General features: G+C 40.7%; 2 protein-coding genes across 12 annotated transcripts in view; both read right to left on the bottom strand.

The window, feature by feature from the left end:
- ABCA4 (ATP binding cassette subfamily A member 4) overlaps positions 1-9,656 on the bottom strand; it is a 68,228-nt gene extending 58,572 nt beyond the window's left edge. The window contains exons 1-5 of one of the 2 annotated variants that reach the window (XM_085068103.1): positions 9,518-9,656; positions 7,404-7,496; positions 3,389-3,482; positions 2,730-2,871; positions 694-833 (exon numbers count right to left, since the gene is read on the bottom strand). In XM_085068103.1, the coding sequence (XP_084924229.1) occupies positions 694-833; positions 2,730-2,871; positions 3,389-3,482; positions 7,404-7,469 (442 nt within the window). In that variant the 5' untranslated portion in view covers positions 7,470-7,496; positions 9,518-9,656. Of the gene's footprint in view, positions 1-693; positions 834-2,729; positions 2,872-3,388; positions 3,483-7,403; positions 7,547-9,517 lie in introns of those variants that run through there. The other variant, XM_085068104.1, reaches the window with a different exon arrangement.
- Positions 9,657-16,066: 6,410 nt separating this feature from the next.
- The window catches only part of ARHGAP29 (Rho GTPase activating protein 29), a 49,874-nt gene continuing 47,156 nt past the window's right edge, over positions 16,067-18,784 (bottom strand). For all 10 annotated transcript variants that reach the window (XM_085068111.1, XM_085068110.1, XM_085068115.1 and 7 more), the window contains one exon: positions 16,067-17,994. In XM_085068111.1, coding sequence (XP_084924237.1) covers positions 17,096-17,994 — 899 coding nt within the window. In that variant the 3' untranslated portion in view covers positions 16,067-17,095. The remainder of the gene's footprint in view (positions 17,995-18,784) is intronic.

Genomic DNA, 18,784 nt, shown 5'->3' on the forward strand with positions numbered 1-18,784 from the left:
CAAAGGATTGACAGATCAATTCATGAAGCCAGACCATTATTGTATCTTTAGTTTTGGGAGTACCTTTTCAAATTCTGTACTTCAAGCCCAAAAAATTTATTATTATACCATTCCTTATTTTCCCCAGGACTGTATTTTGGGTTTGGCAGGTTGTTTCAAATAAAAGTTAATGCAATGAATTTGCAATCCTGTTTATAAGTGTTCACTGCTTTCTCTTTCTAAACACATTATCAAGACTTCCTTCTTCACTGTTCCAAACCTGTTTTAGCTGATGCTGTGACATAGGTACCTCTAAGCACTTCTCTGGGTTATGCTCCTGGCATGTATTCAGACATTTTCCTAATTTTCCATTCCTCTGCATCTTCCAGTGATGCTTTCTCACTGCTTCTGCTTCTACTGTAATAATAATTAATGAAATTTCTTCAGCCACATTTTATTTGTGTGGTGAGACATCTTTTTTGAGTTTTGCCTACTGTTATTTAAGGAAGATGGTTGTAGAATGGAGCAGACTGCCTCTCTCCTATCTTTTAAATAAGTGTTTGTCACTGAACAGGTTTTAACTTACCCTAACAGCAAGCAGAGCAACAGCTACATGTGAAATACATTATAATGTTGCCAGCCTACAAAGTAACTACTATCCAGCTCTCAGAAGGAAAAATTAAATAGTCTAAAGGATATAGACATAACAATTACCTGCAATTCTTTCAGGATTAGTTCTCATTGTTTCCATAAACTGAGTCATAATGATCAGTTCTTCCCAGATTCTTCCAAGGTCATGGATTTCAGGGGCTTCCAGTAAAAGCTCCTGAGCATCTTTATATACCCTTGCAAGGCTAAAAGGAGAAATAACAAATAAACAATAATTTAAGACTGATGACTCTTGAGAACCTTTCAAGTAAAAAAAATCCTCAAAACCTCCCAAAAAAGCAAAAGTAAAGTTGACTCTCTGTGTATCAGGGATGAGGAAAAAAATAAGTTGTTTTGTCCTCAGTTTCAGGTAGTCTGGGATTCGGTTAGATTTAAAGTCCACAGAAAGTTTAAGAGGGCTCTGGTGTTGCAGAAGGTTGGTCATTCACACACTTTCTTTGTTAGCCATGCTGATCTTCCAGGGGAGCCAGGACCTTCCCTAGACAGCATGCATCTCACAGTTATGGTGCAAATCTGCCCTAGTTCTATCCCAGGCCCAGCTCCAGCAGTTGAATGGGGCACTCTGTGTACATGCAGCCTTGCTCAGCCTAGCAAGTGACATGGAATCACTCACAAACAGAAACATCCTCCCCCACTCACATAAGTCCCCTCCAATCTTTTAGGTCCTTTCAGAACATTTCTTCTAGGAGCAGTTAGAAAACACAAGTAACAAATGGTCACAGGCAGCTATTTAACTACTGGTTCTGGGTTAGAACATGCAGATCAAGCGGGATGAAATCAGTTCCTGTGTAACTTCAGAAGTAGCCGCCGCATTCCTGTGTTTATGTACAAGCAAAAAAAAGTTTCTTACTATCAGGTAGGGCCATTTCACTTCTTTAACAGTGTTATGTTTTTCCATGCATGCCATAGTATATCTCTGTTCACATGACTAATTTTAACTTACAGGAAACAACAAACAGGAAGGAGCAAATTCTTTCAGAAAACACAATGTATTTACTTTGGCTGTAATGCACTGAATTTGCTGGGACTGACACAGTGACAAGTGCTCTGTAACAAGCAACCTGGAAAAGCCAGAATGCATAGAATACAGAATTCTCTAGCTTCATTGTGTGTTTGACTGTACCCCACCAAAAATATTCAGATGACTATTTTAAGTTCACCAGCAACAAAAGGTCAAATGGTAAGTTAGGTCCATGTTACAGACTTTCACGTGACTGGAGCTTCAGTGGTCCTCACATTATTAACTTGTGAATTTTAATCATTGGATGGTCCAAAGTGGACTTTGCAAATGGAGATTTGGAGCATTTTTTAAATTTAGGCTGACAGGTTTCTTTTCTTCACTCTAAGGGTCCTTGTCTGCTACACTATCTTTCATGACACAGTTGTAACAAAAAATGCAATAAAACACTTCTATAGCCCTTTTTCAATAATAGTCCAGAAATCTCCCATTCTCCTAGTTTGCAAACAAGCTGAGTATCTGAAGGTCATGTGCTGATTAAAGCCTCACAAGTATATAGCCAAAACAGGTGCTACGTAAGAAGCAGCAGTGCAGGTTATCTGCTGTTACTTCATCAGAGCTCTCACTCAGAAGGGACAACTCTAGTGATGAGAAAAGAAGGCTTAGGGATTTCATACTCTTTTATCAAAAAGGTTTGTCTGAAGACATTCAGTAAGCAGTCAACAATAAAAAGTATGGATTTTATTAGGTGAACATGCGTTCCCTAAAGAGTAGTACTGAAGTCTCTCCAAAAGGCCCAAATTTACCATCGTGAGCTCTGTTACAACTTTGCTGACCATTGTTACCATGAAACCAATGTGCTAGATCTGAAAATTCTTGTCTTCCACCATTGGCACTCTGGTGTCTTATTATCTTCTCTTTTCATTCACACCACAGAATAATTCTTTAAAATATTCCTTGGTGAGGTGAGGGACCTTTCTAAGCAAGGTGAGGATACTCTGTCCTTTCTCCTTGCATCATTCATGCCCCTGAACACCCAACAGGTGCCAAGAGCAAGCTATTAGCAGTTGCCTAGCAGGCCTGTATTGCTGCAACCCAGTCTCACACATACAGCTCTGCTTACATGGAATTTTTGTAGTTGGACACCACACCTGGCCCCTCTCCATGGGTTGGGCTGCGGAAACAGGGATTGTTCATGTTACAGAAGATGCCATGTAACCATGGCAGTGTTCCTGCTGATGGCATTGCCTTATTTGGGAAGTGACCTAGAGTACCAAAACACAAAATATAAATTGTTAGATGTCTTTTCTAATGCAACCTTTGTGAATATAAATAGCATGAGTTGGCTCTCTACCAAAGGAGTGTGATAGGAATCACATCGTTTTATCTTTTACAGAGAAAAAAGAAGCCACCAATATAAGTGATATGGCTATTTTCAACAGAAGTTAATTCTGAGTAATGTGAGGGGCTTTTCAAATAGGTAGTGAGGTAGTATTTTCTCAGTAACAGAATTACAGAAATCCAAAACTTGATAGAATCTTGAGACCTCAGGTTAAGTCTGACCAGAAAACATCTCACAGGAAAACTAGAGCTTTATTTTTATCTCCTCACTGGTTGCTCTTATACTATAAGGCTATAAATAACAAAGGCACTCAAACCAAAGCCTGTTCCTTTGCCACTGGACAGGAACACTCTTCAAACAAGTCCCAATACCTCTGTCTGAGAACACCTTGCCATTACCTACAAGAAGTCAGATCATGATAACATCTTAAACATTCTTACATTCATGTTGGCGATACAGTGGATTGGCTTTCCTCAGCCAGACAAGTGCAAGAAACAATGTCAGAGGCCATACAAGTTCCACTAGAAAACGAAGCTGGAAAAAAAAAAAAAAAATTTTTACAAATTGACCATCACAGAGTCACTAGGTGACTAAACAGATGAGACCTCTTCTCACAGCAGAAGTGCCCAGTGTAGCATGTGTCCATGGCTATCCTTTGCCTGTTTCACCATTTGAAAAGGACACCCAAAAGAGAAAGCATTTCATCAGAATGCCATGAATCATCACCATTAACTCCATGCTCAGTGGCTTCTCCACCTTTTCTAAAGAAATATCTAAGCATCCTGACTGAGGTAAAAAGAGGCAGCAGGTAGTGCATGGCTCTACAAGGATTAGATGCAAGAGAGAAAAGGGTGTTTTTAATCCACACAGTAACACTGTTGGGCTCATTAGCAGACTGTCAGTACACTGTGCTTACCCAAAGGTGAAAGACTTCAGCATAAGCTTTATATTCTTTGATCTTTACTTTTGCTTTTTTTTTCTGTCATCATTCATTTCAATGTTATTAATTTTCTAATAGCTGTAGAAATGTATGCATTAAGATCAAGCACCTTATCCAACAACATAGAAGACCCCATCAAAGGCCACTTTATTGCCCAGATCTTTCGAAACCCTTAGAACAGTCACCGGTTCTCGTGTCATGACACAAAATCAAGGGCACTGCTTCACCACAGAGCAACATCCTGCCTGGTTTTAAGTCTGTTTCCTCCACTCCTGTGTTTCAGTTTGTTTTACTGCCTCTGTGTGCTTTGGCAGAGGTTTCAAACTACAGTCCTTTGATCCTGTAACACAGGCTTTGGGCTTTGAGGAACAGCAATGGGATTGCTGTGTCCAGACATGTGGCACACTTTTGCTCCTCCTTGTAAGAGCCAGGACAAAGTGTCTTCAGAACTGGGGTTGTAGCAAATGCACAGGAAATCCCTCCTCCCCAGCCAGGTACCAAATATGTAATAATAATGCACATAGCAGCAGAGCCAAAGACAAGATGGGTCACATGTGAATGCTGTTTTGGGCAAAAGACGATCCACAGCATAATTAAGAATAGTTTTTTTGGAGCTCCTCTGTTTTTTCCACTATAACTTTGTCTAATAGCTTTAGTTAAGCACAACATATGCTTACAGCAAAAGGGTGGAAGGATTTATACCAGGCAACAATTTGCTACTTCATATTTTTCCTCTTAGGGGTTTCTTTTTTAAAATAGAACAATAATGAAAAAAACCCACCCACCACCACCACCACCTAGGAAGTTATCCACTCTTGATCTTTTTAATGCCACACAAAATCTTACCAGCAGCAAAGGGCACATTACACAATTATTAGACAGGGAAACCTGACAGCTGTTGTGCACAGCTCAGAATACAGTGTTAGAGACCCTTCCCAGCAGGGTCCACAAGGTCTGATCAACATCCATTGCTATCCATTTGGTAAACCAGCTGGGGCAAACACCAAACACCTAAAAACTCAGAGGGGCAAGAACTGGTGAGATTCCGTGGTCCACCTTTGCTGCAGAGTTAATCTGTTAATGCTCAAATGTTGATTCTTTCTTCATCCCCAGGAAATACAAAATCCTCAGAATTGAATTTGGTAATTCCTTTCTGTCTGAATTAACTAGTCTGAAAAAAAATTGAAGCCTAAAGCCCAAGAGAAGCTTTCTTTTAACCTGGTATACAATGTGTTGTGCAATAAGGATGGACCAGTGCAGTTAGCCCTCTGATTCTTTCCTGCGGACTTTATCCAGAGGACACAGGGGTGTCTCAGAATTCACTAGAAGTATCAGAAAGCAGCCCATAAGCCTGCAGAACCACAAGATAAATAGCCAGAAATCCCAGCAACAGGTACAGTGAAATGTAATACCCAGACAGAGCTGCAATGGAGCAAGCACAGTGGTAAGACCATATAAATATGACAAATTTAAATTGGCTGTGGATCAACTGTTGACTCTGCAATGAAGTCTTTCCTCTTGTGAAGTAGATTAGACTAAATGATGAACTGGAGTACAAGATTGCATATATCTCCATTTATGGTACTGCATGATGGTTAACAAAAAAACAGACTGATATCTCCAAAACACATATTTTAGCTACCTTTGACATTAGGAATTCTTGTTTTGGTTTGTTTGTTTCTCTGTGAGGATAAATAAGCAGGCAGGTTTATATTCTTAAACAAGAAAATTATTTTTAATGAATCTGCTGTAAAATATTTTACTCTTCAGGGTGGAGAAAATATTTCTCGGTTGCGGATTAAATCCCTGTGCTTTCAAGCTGGGAATGATTATCAGACAAGAGGACCTCTGGCAACACCTGGAAACACCAATTAGAATTTTTGAAAATTATACAGGAAAAATTAAACAAAAAGAGAAGACAATTCCTGAAAGCCAAGCCAGCACTGTATCTCATATCTAAGCAGATCTACACAAATAACACAGTATTTCATATACTGAAAATACGGAAGAATTCTACAAATATGCATTTGTATAAAATTAAAAAACAGTGGCTTCCACTTCTCTCACTACCCACATTTGAAGATCAGAAAGACACTGGTTTTCTGTTTGGCACTGTTTTTTCTGGACTTGAGAACTAAACTACCACAGTTCCTTGACAGCTACTAACTGAAGTCCAACTGCAAAAAGGGGTCCTTAACTCAAGTGTGAACTGGCAACTTTCATGTTGCAATAAATCATGAGCTGCAATGTTATATGCATCAGCTCTTGCTGACAATGTACATTGTGGGAGAAAGTCTGCCAGGAAGCTATGAAGGAAAGGACATTTAAATTGTCTATGAAGAAAATGACACAATTCTTTGATCCTGGAATTCAGCATGTGAGCCATTCCTAATGACTAGAATCAGGTCAGCATAGGGTAAATATTTCAACTCATCTCATGGTTCAGTTCAACCTGTGGCTAGCACAGGTTTTTCCCATGAGAAATTTTCTTGTGTTTTATAAATAAAGATAAAGTTTGGATGTTGTTGGAACAGTGTCCCAGAACTTGGACAGTGCAGGCCTGGCCAATCAGGCCTGGGGGAAGGCTTCTGACTGACCAATCTGGGTGACTTTTAAACTCTATATATGTGATGAAATCAAAACAATAAAGGTCATTCCTTCTTGCCACTGAGAACTGGTGCTTTCATTACTCTGCTAGCTGCTCAACAGCGACATTGACCCTATTGATCTCTTACAGCAAAATTGTTTGCATGACTGCTACAGTCTCACAGATGCTGTAATATACTTTTAAAATGATTTTTCATTTGAAACAGGTAGTCTGTTTGTATAGGACCTCACAGAAAAATACTGGAAACCAGGCAAAGTGACTTCTTTTGCTGGGCAGAAGTAGTTGCGGTATATCAGATAACAAAGTCTGTACTTTCTGTTTCACTCTAAAAAAATTTAGCTTGAAGAAAAAATACAAAGAGCAATGATGAAATAAGGTGAAAAGTAATAGATAAATTTGCTATAAGACAAAATATCATAAGATCTAAGAGGATTCAAAGGTACTTGAAATACTTCTGGATTTTGCTTTACTTATGTCACTCAGCCACACCAAAAGAGACAAAATCTGTGTGAACTGTAAGGTCTTAACTAGAATCACATCTAAGAGCAGCTGAGTGTGAAGAACAAATCTAAAATTAGGAATCAAACCTCCCTGAGCTGAATGGTGCTCATGATGTTTTGTAACAACAGATCTTTTTATGTCAAAATATATAAATATTACAACCCACAACTCTTCTGGTACACAATACTACTTGTCAAAGAAAATCCCAACACAAGTATTCTGTGTTTGGTCTGTAAAGAGCAGCTTTGCAAACTGCACCAGACAAGATCCTGGACAACAGGTCCCTATAAAGATGACATGTGATTGTTCGAGGGATTTGAGATTTTTACATGCTGATAAACATACCAGTTACTTAATCCAGTGGAGTGCATGGTTCAAACCTGAAATCCAAAGACTAATACCTTACCTTTTGCCTTTTCCGAAGGATCCAGTTCTTCCAGAGTAGAAGTCTGACTTGCCTAAAGAAGCTCATTCTTCTGCATCAACACTTCTGGTTAACCTGTGGCAAAGGATGCATTGCCATTTCTGAGGTGACAGCAGAAACAGACCTTAGAGCAAAATAACAGCTTTCTGTTCTTATTTTAAGAATATGTTATCACAGAGATCGGTTCCTTTCATTGTCTGCACCATTTAATTTTGCACTTGAAACACTATCATACATGAAAAATTGTGAGCTTCCTTTGTTTGGAGGCTACTTCCTGTGACACATTTATCAGCACCAAAAAGAAGTAGAGAGGAAAAACATCTCTTTGGGATAAAAAATATTAACATTGAACATGGCTATTAACTTGGACCTGCATGTTATGAAGGCAGTTAACTGTTGCATCATTTATCATAATAAATCTGTGTTTTCACACTGTTTTTTTCCAAGAAAGATGGATTTAGTACTAGACATTAGTTTATATAAAACTCTTGAGTTATTATGATACAATTAGGTTCATCAATCAGACACAATAAATATGTATTGATTAACAGAGCCTGAAATGGATTTTATAAAAGTAAATCCATTCTGTTGCCCTTTCCTTAAAAAAATACAGGATCTCCTATTTTTACATTTTTAAATTCATCAATTCCCATTATATTTTTAAAAAGCTACTGCTATTGTGAAGAGTAAATGGACTAACACTTGACAATTTGAAGAAATACAGTTTTGGGGTGTGACATCCTCCCACTTTGAGTTGCCAACAGTAGGCAGTCAGAGAGCTTTCTGACGCTCTTGTGTAGCCCAGGGCTCTTGAAGTTGTTGTTACTCTGAAAAATGAATCCTACAGCTGAACAAATGAGGATGAGAGAGTTTTGCACTCCAGCTCCTCTTGCCTTCCACTAAATCGCAGATGCTGCAATCTTTCTGCAATAGCTGTGAAAGGAAATTCAAGCCTTCATGTCAAGGCCATGAAATGTGTACCCTGCCAATGGCCTGGCCTCTCCTATTCCTCCTGATGGTTCTTCCCGGAGCCACCAATCATTAAGAGTTTCTGTCTCAATGAGAGATTCCACAGTACTACAGAGAGTCCTAGCTTCGTTCCTAAGTATCCTGCTGTGTATGACATACCTACAACCCTTTGTAACTAGCAGGAGCTGTACTACTAGTAGCTAGAAAATTTGTAGTGCAAGGCCATAAATGAGATGATGACTGCCAGATAAAATGGCTGCTAGCACTTGCTTTGAAAAAGCTAAATATTTTTTCTGAGATTAAAAATATAGGTAGTAAAGAAGCCAAACCAAATAAACCTTGGCAGGAAAAAAAAGAGCAGTAAGTTAGGTTATACAGATTGTGCTTGCTATGTAATCTTTTAGATTTTTGTACACTAAACCTTCCTAGTTATGTTTGTTGATAGTGACAGGGAGACATTGCTTATAACAGAAGTAACTCAATGACAGAAAACCTAATTAAGATGCATAAAAGGACAAAAAAATTGCTCTCCCAGAAAGTGACTACTAGATTGATTACCAAAGTTAAGACTCTACTACATGAGTCCAAATTTAAAACTATTTAAAATAACTATTTAAGTTATGGCATTAATACATGAAGATCAATCCACATACAAAACTTTAGGAAAGTTTCTACATTGCTCATCAGACACACTTTAGGATCATCTCTAATTTTAGGATGAACAAGGATACACTTAGATCTCCTCAGACTGGTTTGTTTATAAAACCTTCACTAGGAGCTAAATGGAAAGAGCCTTGCTTTCCCAAATGGAACAGTTTCAGGGATGTGAGTTAACCTTATACTGCTTTGAAGTCTAAATTAGACAGGTGAACAGGAGACAAAACTGGAGAAAAAGAAGAACTTAAATAATGCAGTTAGAAGACGCTGGACAGATAAACCTCAGATTCTGTAGCAGCATAGAATAAATAAAGAACAATTAATTTTCAGTCCTGAAATATCCTTTTCTATCTGGGCATTACTCAGACAAACTAACAGATTTGTGTGGTTAAGATTCAAGCTCTATGAATTTATGTAGAGCAAAACAACATAGTAAAAAAGCAGAGTGGAACCATGATAAAGAATAGTACCTAGCAATAATTTGTGGAAAACTCCACTTGGAATGAGGAGGTACATTAACTTCTGGAGTGATTAGTCATGGTGGAGATCTATCTTCACTCTTTACAGGCAGTGCCCTGCTCATAAAATCAGTGGTGGCTTGGGACTGCTGCAATCAGAAAGACCACAGGTACTGAAAGAAATTCAATTTAAAAAAATTATTTACATAGATAACAACACTTTGCTAAAATCAGAAAAAGACCTCTACACTTATGAACTGAGTGTACACTGAATTCCTTACAGATTTTCATCTGTTAAGGGCTGAAACAGCAATGCAGCAAAACCTCCCACCAGTGCTCATGCTGGGCAATGACTCTGTGTAAGCACTATCACAACTTCCTTGTGATTATTCTTCCAAGTAGAAGCTGAACAACAATCCAGCCTTCATTAATTAAAAAAAAAAAAAAAAAAAAAAGGATGTGGCAGTGCTTGTCTGTTTCTTTCCCCTTCACAGGGCTTTGGGGACAACCTTGAGAACCCTCCACAAAACTGCTTCACTGAATTTAAGACTCTCTAGATTTCCTCCAGAGCCCGTTGCAGCTCTGACAGCAGAGCACTGCACTCCGCACGCTGCTTCTTTCCCAGCACCATTGTGGGGCCTTCAAGCTCTGCACACAGGTGCCACCTAAACCACCCACTTTAACCTGGCTGCTGGCACAAAGAATAACAAAGCATGGCATCAGACTGTCCCTATGTGCTGAAAGGTGAGCCAGCAGGCAAGAAGACCAGCCTGGGCTGAACAGGGCACTTTCACTGGAAGTCAGGGAAAAACAGAGAGTTTATGACCCTTGGAAGAAGGGGCAGCCAACTCAGGAAGAGTACAAGGACGTTGTTAGGTCATGTAGAGAAAATTAGAATGGTGAAAGCTCAGCTAGAACTCAGTCTGGCCACCGCTGTGAAAAATAATAAAAAATGTTTTTACAAATGCCTTAACAACAAAAAGAGGGCCAAGGAAAATCTCCATCCTTTATTGCATGCAGAGGGAAACATCGGAACCAAGGATGGGGAATAGGCTGTGGTACTTAATGCCTTCCTTGCCTCAGTCTTCAGCATAAAGATTGGTTATCCTCAGGACAACCAGTTCCCCGAGCAGATAGACAAAGATAGGGAGTAGGAAAAAACCCTGTGCAATCCAGTAGGAGGTAGTTAGTTATCTTCTGTGCTTTTCAGACACTCACAAGTCTATGAAGCAGGATGGGATCCACCCAGGAATACTGAAGGAACAGGCAAAAGAGCTCGCCAAGCCTCTCTCCATCATTTATTGTCCATCCTGGTAAACCAGGGAGGTCCCAGATGACCAGAGGTTGGTCAGTGAGACAACCATTTTCCAAATGGTTATAACAATCCCAGGCAGTGCTACAGGTTGGGGAAAGTGTCTGGAAAGCTGCCCAGTGGGAAAAAGCCTGGGAGTGCTGGTCAACAGCTGCTGAACATGAGCCAGTGTGTGCCCAGGTGGCCAAGCAGGCCAATGACATCCTGGCCTGTATCAGCAACAGTGTGGCCAGCAGGACTGCACTGGGCACTGGTGAGGCCACACCTCGAGTGCTGTGTCCAGTTCTGGGCCCATCACTTCAAGGAAGACATTGATGTGCTGGAGTGAGTCTGGAGAAGGGCAGTGGAGCTGGGGAAGGGTCTGGAGAGGGAGTCCCATGAGGAACAGCTGAGAAAGCTGGGATTTAGTCTGAAGAAGAGGAGGCTCAGGGGAGAAGTTACCATTCTCTCCAAGTGCCTGAAAGGAGGGTGTAGCAAGATGGGGCTGGCCTCTTCTCCCAGGCAAACAGTGACAGGACAAGAGGGCATGGCCCCAAGCTGCGCCAGGTTCAGGTTGGATATCAGGAGGAATTTTTTCACTGTAAAGGGTTGCTAAACATTGGAACAGGCTGCTTAGGGAGGTGGTGGGGTCACTATCCCTGGAAGTGTTCAAGAAAAGACTGGACATGGCACTTAGTGCTATGGTTAACTGATGTGGTGTTTTTGGTCAAAGGTTGGACTCAACCTTGGAGGTCCTTTCCAACCTTAAAGATTCTATTCTATGATCCTATGGCAATCTCCTCTTTTACAAATGGCTTTGATCTAATTTCTGTTGAGCATATGTTCACATCACAGGTGAGACCCAGCCTGCTTCAATCTAGACAGAGAAACAAAGCTTCATAAAGCCACAGATAGAAGCTAACTCTGACTAATGGCAGTGCAAAGCAGAGAAACTAGCACTGCTGCTGCTGTTAAGCTGTAGACTGTTTAAGCCCTACTACTATGTGTGAGGCAAACAGATAATTTAACAGTTTTATTCAGCAAACAAGCATTTTAACCCTAAAATCCTAAGGCAAGTTATTTTAAGAAAATGGATCTCTTTTTGCTGTCCACATGTTTGCAGAGACAGCTCTAACAGATTAAACTAATCTCTCCTAATTAGATTTTTTACATCACAATTGGATGATGGCAGGGTGTATTTTGCTTTCTATGGTCAACTACATCCGCTGCTCCTGTGACCCATTTTTGCTTTTTAGCTTTACAAAGGGATCTTCAGAAGTAAACAGAGAAAGCTTATGAGGGGCCTATCATTTTAAATGGGAGTGGAACTGAAAGAAACGACGGGGGCCATTGGAAACATTTCCAGTTCAAAAGGACACCAAACTGTGAGCTCTACCCACAGTTGTCACTATGATTTAGCTATTTCCTAAAGATCTATAGTTTGCTGCCAGCAGCAACAAAACATGAGACATTCCACTTATGTATCAGAACATAAAGCAATAAGCAGAAATAGATAATTGCTGATAGATCTTACACTATGCCTACAGTAGATATCTGATAATACAGAAGGTCTCCATTATGTGCTTCATGAGCCCCTATATGCAATACTTGGGATCTACATGGCATGTGTGTTGTGTTATCCCCTTACCTCACACACATAGGCCATAGTTTTAAGAGCTGTTTCGAATATCAGAATTTTGTTTTCTTATTTCCAGGCTTATTCCTGACTTTTGACTAAAAAGTCAAGGCTGATTAAATGCTGCTTGTCCAGCAAATTATAAAAACATCCCCAGTGATCTCTCCAGTACCACAAGCAAATATTTTTCTAAAATAAGGAGAACTCAAAAATTACCTGAAAAGACAGCTTTGAAAATATGCACAGTCGTGTGTATCGGGTGTGCTCATGTGCCAGCACTTCTAATGTTCAACAACGCTTTCCAGCACTCAAACCATTTCTTAACCGGTGACACATTGTTACACATGTAGAATATCCCTCGACACAGGCTCACGAGAAAGCTAACGCAATTTTACCTACACTGACTGTAGGAGTAGGCACATATAAGTGTATCTTGTATCAATAAGATACAAGATTTCTTTAAAGATTTCTTTACATGTGTGTAAAGAAAACTACACAGACAGGTTGGAGCTGAGTTAAGGTAAGTTTTGCACCCAGCTATCTTAAACTACTGGGGCAAACCCAAGCTGAAGCTTTCAAAGTGTTTCCTATGTATTTCAGAGGCCTTCCTCCCTGCAATAGGTAAGGTATAACCTGAAGGACAAGAATTGGAACTTATGTCAAACCAGGGTCAAATGATAAAAAAGTCAGAGAGACTAAGAAAAGGCTCCATGAAACTTTTGTTTGAAAGGTGTATTTCTATGTATCAAAGACAATCACAATCAGACTCTTCCATATCAAATGCAGAGACGTGTGGAATCTTAAACAGATCCCATTCTTGTGAAAACCTGGTGGAGGGCTAATCACCACAATCTGTAGATAAACAAGTGCAAAGCAGATGAAGTGGAAACACACAAGGCATGTTTTCTACTTCTGGCGTAATTCGGTTTACTTCATATAGTCACCATTCTGTCATCCAGCTGCATAAGGGCTAAGGAGCGAGGATTTTCCTAGCATTCACCTCCCTCAAACATTTAACATTTTGGAAGATTTAGGATAGCTTTTTCTTCTACCTGTGAGTGAAATGCTTTCCAAGGCTCCCTTGGATTTCTAAATGAGAACTCCCCTCTCTCTATGAACATAAATGGGCACACAGATAAAACATTTTATTCAGAAAGGCTTGTCTCCAAAGAACCCTCCTGTGAGACCTACTTCCATTAATATACTAAATAACACCATTTGTAAATATCAGATATTCCCTGTCCCTCCCCCCTCCCTCCCCTCCACTTTGCTAATGGAAAGTTGAAACATTGGCTTTGTTCCAGTTTTCCAACATATTAAGTTTATATGTACACTGACAAGTCGGATGGCCCAATAAGAGCAGCTTTGTAGTGAAACAGTGGGTGCTGAGGACCCAGGACCCATGCACTACTTGCCCAAGGCTTACATCAGACGAGCTCCAGGCACAGACTGAACGTGTATTAGCAGCTGCAGCACATCAGGTATGGTGCTGAGGCACACGTTCCCGTTTAGTCTCACCCAAACAGAACTAAGTGTATGTGCTCTGAGATCCCTCTGTACGGTGAGCCACAGTGGTATGTAATGAAGTCACTCAAAAAGTACAAACACCCTCTCAGCTAAGTTACCAAAGTTACCAGACGTGCACCGCCTTTGCAGAGCGTTTCGCGTCAGCTTTCAGATTAGCTCCATTAGGCCTCTGCTACATGGAAGCTAAAGAGTTCATGGACTTGCAAGCAAAACACAGCCTTCTTACACAGAAGCAACAAAACCCTTGAAAACTTACCACAAAAGCTTACCTCATGTGTGAGCACTGCTGAAAGAGAAAGGTTTCTGAAGGAATGTTCAGCTTGGCAGCAAAGAAACACATATCTAAGATGCAGTTAGCACTCACAGAATAACACTGCTCAGTTGTAAGGAGATTGTTTTAATCCCCTGCTTGATAGAGAACAGCTCAATCTGTGAGTTTAAGGACTCTTGAATAAAAATCCTCCCAAATATCCAATATGACCAGCACAAGCACAACCAAGTCTGGACTAGGATGTTGATATTTCTGAAAGTATTTCTTCAGAATTCTGAACAAACGCCGTATTTGAAAAGATGGTTTCAGAAGGGTAGTTCTGGTAGCATCAGGGGCCATACTAAACAAACAGCTGTCATGACTAATTAGGTCAGCGGCTTACAAAAGTCGGTACCCTGCCAAAGCTTTAAGAGGGATGAGGCAGTGCATTACGACTTCAGAAAATGCAATTACCAAACAAATCTGACAGCAAAAGGTTTCCTCCCCAGAGTTCAAGCTGCAGGGTTCCAGCACTTTGCGTGACCCACAGCCTGCCACCTGAGGCAGGTGGGTAGGAGTTCCGTCGGAGTGAAGCCATTTCAAAGCAAGACCGTGGGAAATCTGCATATGAACCGAAAGAAACAACGGGGGCCATTGGAAACATTTCCAGTTCAAAAGGAAACCAAATTCTTTTCCCCTAGTCCTACGGCTCTGCTGCCGCGGCCGGCTCCTCACGGCCTCTCCCGCGCGGGCTGTGGCTCCCGGCTCCCTCACGGGGCGGGCGGGCCGCAGCCCAGGGCCCCACACAGCACGGCCGTGACGGCACCGGGAAAGTGTTTACTGAAATTCACAAACTAACAAGTCCCAAGGTGGCACTTAAGCCGCTGCCTCCGGGCCTCCCCCGCAGGCCGCCCTGGGCCGGGCTGGCGAGAAGGCTCGGGAAGAACACCCCGGCTCAGCCCTCAGCCCTCCTGCGCTGCCGCCACGCTGGGCAGCAGGGTCACAACTCTTACACAGGCTGCAATGGTTTCAACTGCCAACAGAGGTGTCCTTGCTACTTCGCTTGTATTACATAAAAACAGTCGAAGCTGGGACACGTAAACCATCTTTTGAAATTGCCATTTCCCGTGCAATAACACCAACTCATCCCCACACACAGGCACCAGGCCCTGCTGCCCCTGCTCCTTGCCACAGCCGCTTGTGCCTGCGGGAAACACAGCAGAGAGCCGAAGCACCTTCAAAAGAGCAGAAACCTTTTGTGCTAGCAAAACATGGAAGCCGATGTTACATAAAAAGGAGTATGGCAACAGCCAGTAAGAACTAGTATGATGACTTGATTAAGAAACGTGTCTGTTTCTCACAGGTTAGTGGTCACTGCTGTAATTGTCCAGCTCAGGAGCTTGCTCTGGAGAGTACTAGAGAGACCCTCCAGCACACCAGGTGAGCAGCTTTATTAAATCAAGAAATTATTAAATCAAGCAGTTTAATTAACTTCTTAAGCCAGTACCCTATCCAATGGTACATATGGTAAAACACTTCAATATATGAGACAATAAATTTAATCTGGAAATTAAAATCAGATAAAATCAGTCCACCAGAGTGTGGGATTTTATCTGGGGTGTTTTGCGAAGATGGGCGAAGGTATGAAGTACGGAAGTCTAGTGTATTTCATGTTGCAAAACCAGAAGTGATTCTTTGCCGTCCTTTGAGAGTTGTCTTGGAGCTTACATCAGTAGAAAGTACCATGCCGAAACAACTGCGCTCTATAGTATGCAAGAAAGGGTCATGCTAATTGTAATTCCATTAAGAAAAGTGTGCCACCCTCTATCCCTGGGAGACAGATGCAGGAGAGTACTATACTATTGCAAAGGCCAAACATCTGTATTTTAATAAGTTAGAAGAAATCCAGATACAGAAGCCATAGAGTCACTGAAATGTTAACACGTTAATATATTTTAAAGCAAATATAACACAGTGTACACATAAAAACCATTTAATACAAAGTGAAAACCATTAGATGCACCTACTAATGTTTATTTTTGGTTATTTTCAGCTGTTTCACTGAAACTTGGAAACAAAGCTCTTCATTTCAGTTACACCAGGTTAAGTGGTAAAACTGATCTATAGCAAGCAAATCACTGCCTTTTCATTCACCTGGGAAAGACAGCACCACAGCAACTGAGTGTCTCCAGAAGGGCACCCAAATGAAACAGGCTATGCATATTTATCCCACTCCCCAAGCTATACAAGAAACCAGATGTGAATGGATTGCTGCTTCTGAATAGTAAAGCTCAGTAAGTGCATCCTTGCTGTACAAAAAAATAAAAATTAAAGTGACAACAAAGAAAACTGGCAACACATAACCATGTCTGCCTAAAATATACACATATGATACATAATTATGGCCATGCTGGCCAGTATGCAAGCCTGTTCAAGAGCAAAGCTTTAATTGCACAGATTAGAAAAATGAACTTTTGAATGCTTTTACAGAGCAAAGCACAAGCTTTGGTTTATACTTAGACAGTGAACATTAAACCTTCAATTTTTATTATAACATCTATTAAGAAAAATAACTGTTTCTCTATGGATAAGCACTCCATTCCACACAATGAAATGAAGCTCAGTGTCTTATTCAATGAGCCCGTTAGCTGTGTCTAGATTGGGAATGTATTACATCTTTATTGAAAGCTACTGAACTACAAAAAGTTTGACTTAATTCACAGTTACCCAGGCCTCCCCCCATTTTTAAAATGCTGCATATATAAAAATAACTCCAATATGGCACAAAAGTGGGATTCTCAAGGGAAGGCAAAGGATAAAGGGGTAAAGGGAAGCCTCCACTGGCAACATCAACAAATTGCATATAGTCCAAGACGAATTTGCACCCTATACAAAATGAGCTTCCCTGTGTTCCAGTTCTTGGATCCTTTTTGGTCTCAGTCTATGGCAAGCAGGCTTCAGATCTGTGGGGTGAATATCCTCTGAGCTAGCTTTTTGTTCATTTGTGTTTTGTTCAGCATCACCTGATTGAAGTGCAGAGCTCCTAGCCAGTTTCACAGTATTATCCTGGTGGAGCACAGAGCTAGCACTGGTTGGTGCACAAGCTTTAGCAGAAGAACCATCTCCACTTTCTTTTGATTTGTTAGAGGGTGGTTTATAAAATGTCCCTGGGGGTGGTTGCAATGTTCTTGGTGCCCTAAAGGCAGCAAGAGGATTAACATCAGGACCATTCTCTTCTGTTGCTGTCCTTCCTGACCCAACAACAGAATATGGCTTATTAGGAAGAATGGCATTAGCTGAATTGTTACCAAGGCTGCATGATGATGATAAAGCACCTGCAGTTCCACTCTCAAGTGCTCGGTTCTCCTGGGGCACATTAGTCACGATCATTGCTGTCCTTGCTGTGATATCATACTGTTTGTACTGCTTGTCCCAAGCTTTTCGCAGCATCTGGGTGTCGTAACAAGGAAGTCTGAGGCAGGTATCAACAGTAGGGAGTGCCTTCACCTCTGAGACTTCTTCAATAGTAGGGCTCCTGCCCAGCTTCTCCGAACTTACTGCTCCTGCATTTCTTGAATTTCTTTCATTCAAAACACATGGAGGAAGTATTCGGTCTACAGGCAGGCTCACAGGGCGAGAAGCTGGTTTTGTCCTTGGAGCTCGCAATGGAACTTTGGCAATCTGACGGTTAGGTTTTACAGGAAGTAAGCTAATTTTACAGGGGTCTTCACCTAGAGAAATGAATGGATCATTGTCTTTCTCTGAAGCTGGACTCACAGCATCACCTAGAAACACACAAATAGATGTGACTGGATCTTTGCACCAAATATAAAGAGAAGTCAGCAAGACTGTAATGACCCCTTGGCAGTTAGTATTTTAATGGGTTAGCAGCTTTTAGGGATAGCTTACATACATACTAGGAATATCCTACTCTAACCAAATGTTAGCATTTCAATAGCAGAAGAACACATACTGTACAGCTGTAATCAAAGAGAAAACAGACAAAGAGGCTCTTCACTCTTTGGCTGGTGTTTTGCCATCCCTGAATATTTTCAGTTTTAGTAGGTTTCAGGATGTCGCACTGTTGATGTATGGGACATCACTGAACTGGTAACACCAAATGAAAATCAGTACAATTAAAAGGGATTATGTATAGTTACTCCTAAATGAAGTACATTAAATCATACCTACATTAAAACAAACTACTGTAGTAGCATTAGGCAGATAAACAGAAAAAAATTTAGAGTTAGAATTAAGTTAGCAAACCTGAGATTTTTTGAGCAGAAATAATGATATCCAAAATACTCTGATGATTCTGTCAGAGAATTATTCTTTCCAAAGGCTTCTGGTTTAGTTCCAGTGAGTGGCAATGATACACATTTTGGGGGAAGACAGAGGTCAAAATACATAAAGTGCTGGGTATTAGTTTACAGCATTGTAGTGGATTTCAGAAATCCACAGTCCACATAATTATGGAGTTGTTTTGCTTGCTTTTTTTAAAAAAAGGAAGAAACCAAATCACTGTTATATTCTCTTAGCAAATTCTTTAAGCTCCAATTCCATAAACACACGTTT

Source organism: Lichenostomus cassidix, chromosome 8, assembly GCF_008360975.1.
Source record: "Lichenostomus cassidix isolate B80296 chromosome 8, HeHo_3.0, whole genome shotgun sequence".
Lineage (NCBI taxonomy): Eukaryota > Metazoa > Chordata > Aves > Passeriformes > Meliphagidae > Lichenostomus > Lichenostomus cassidix.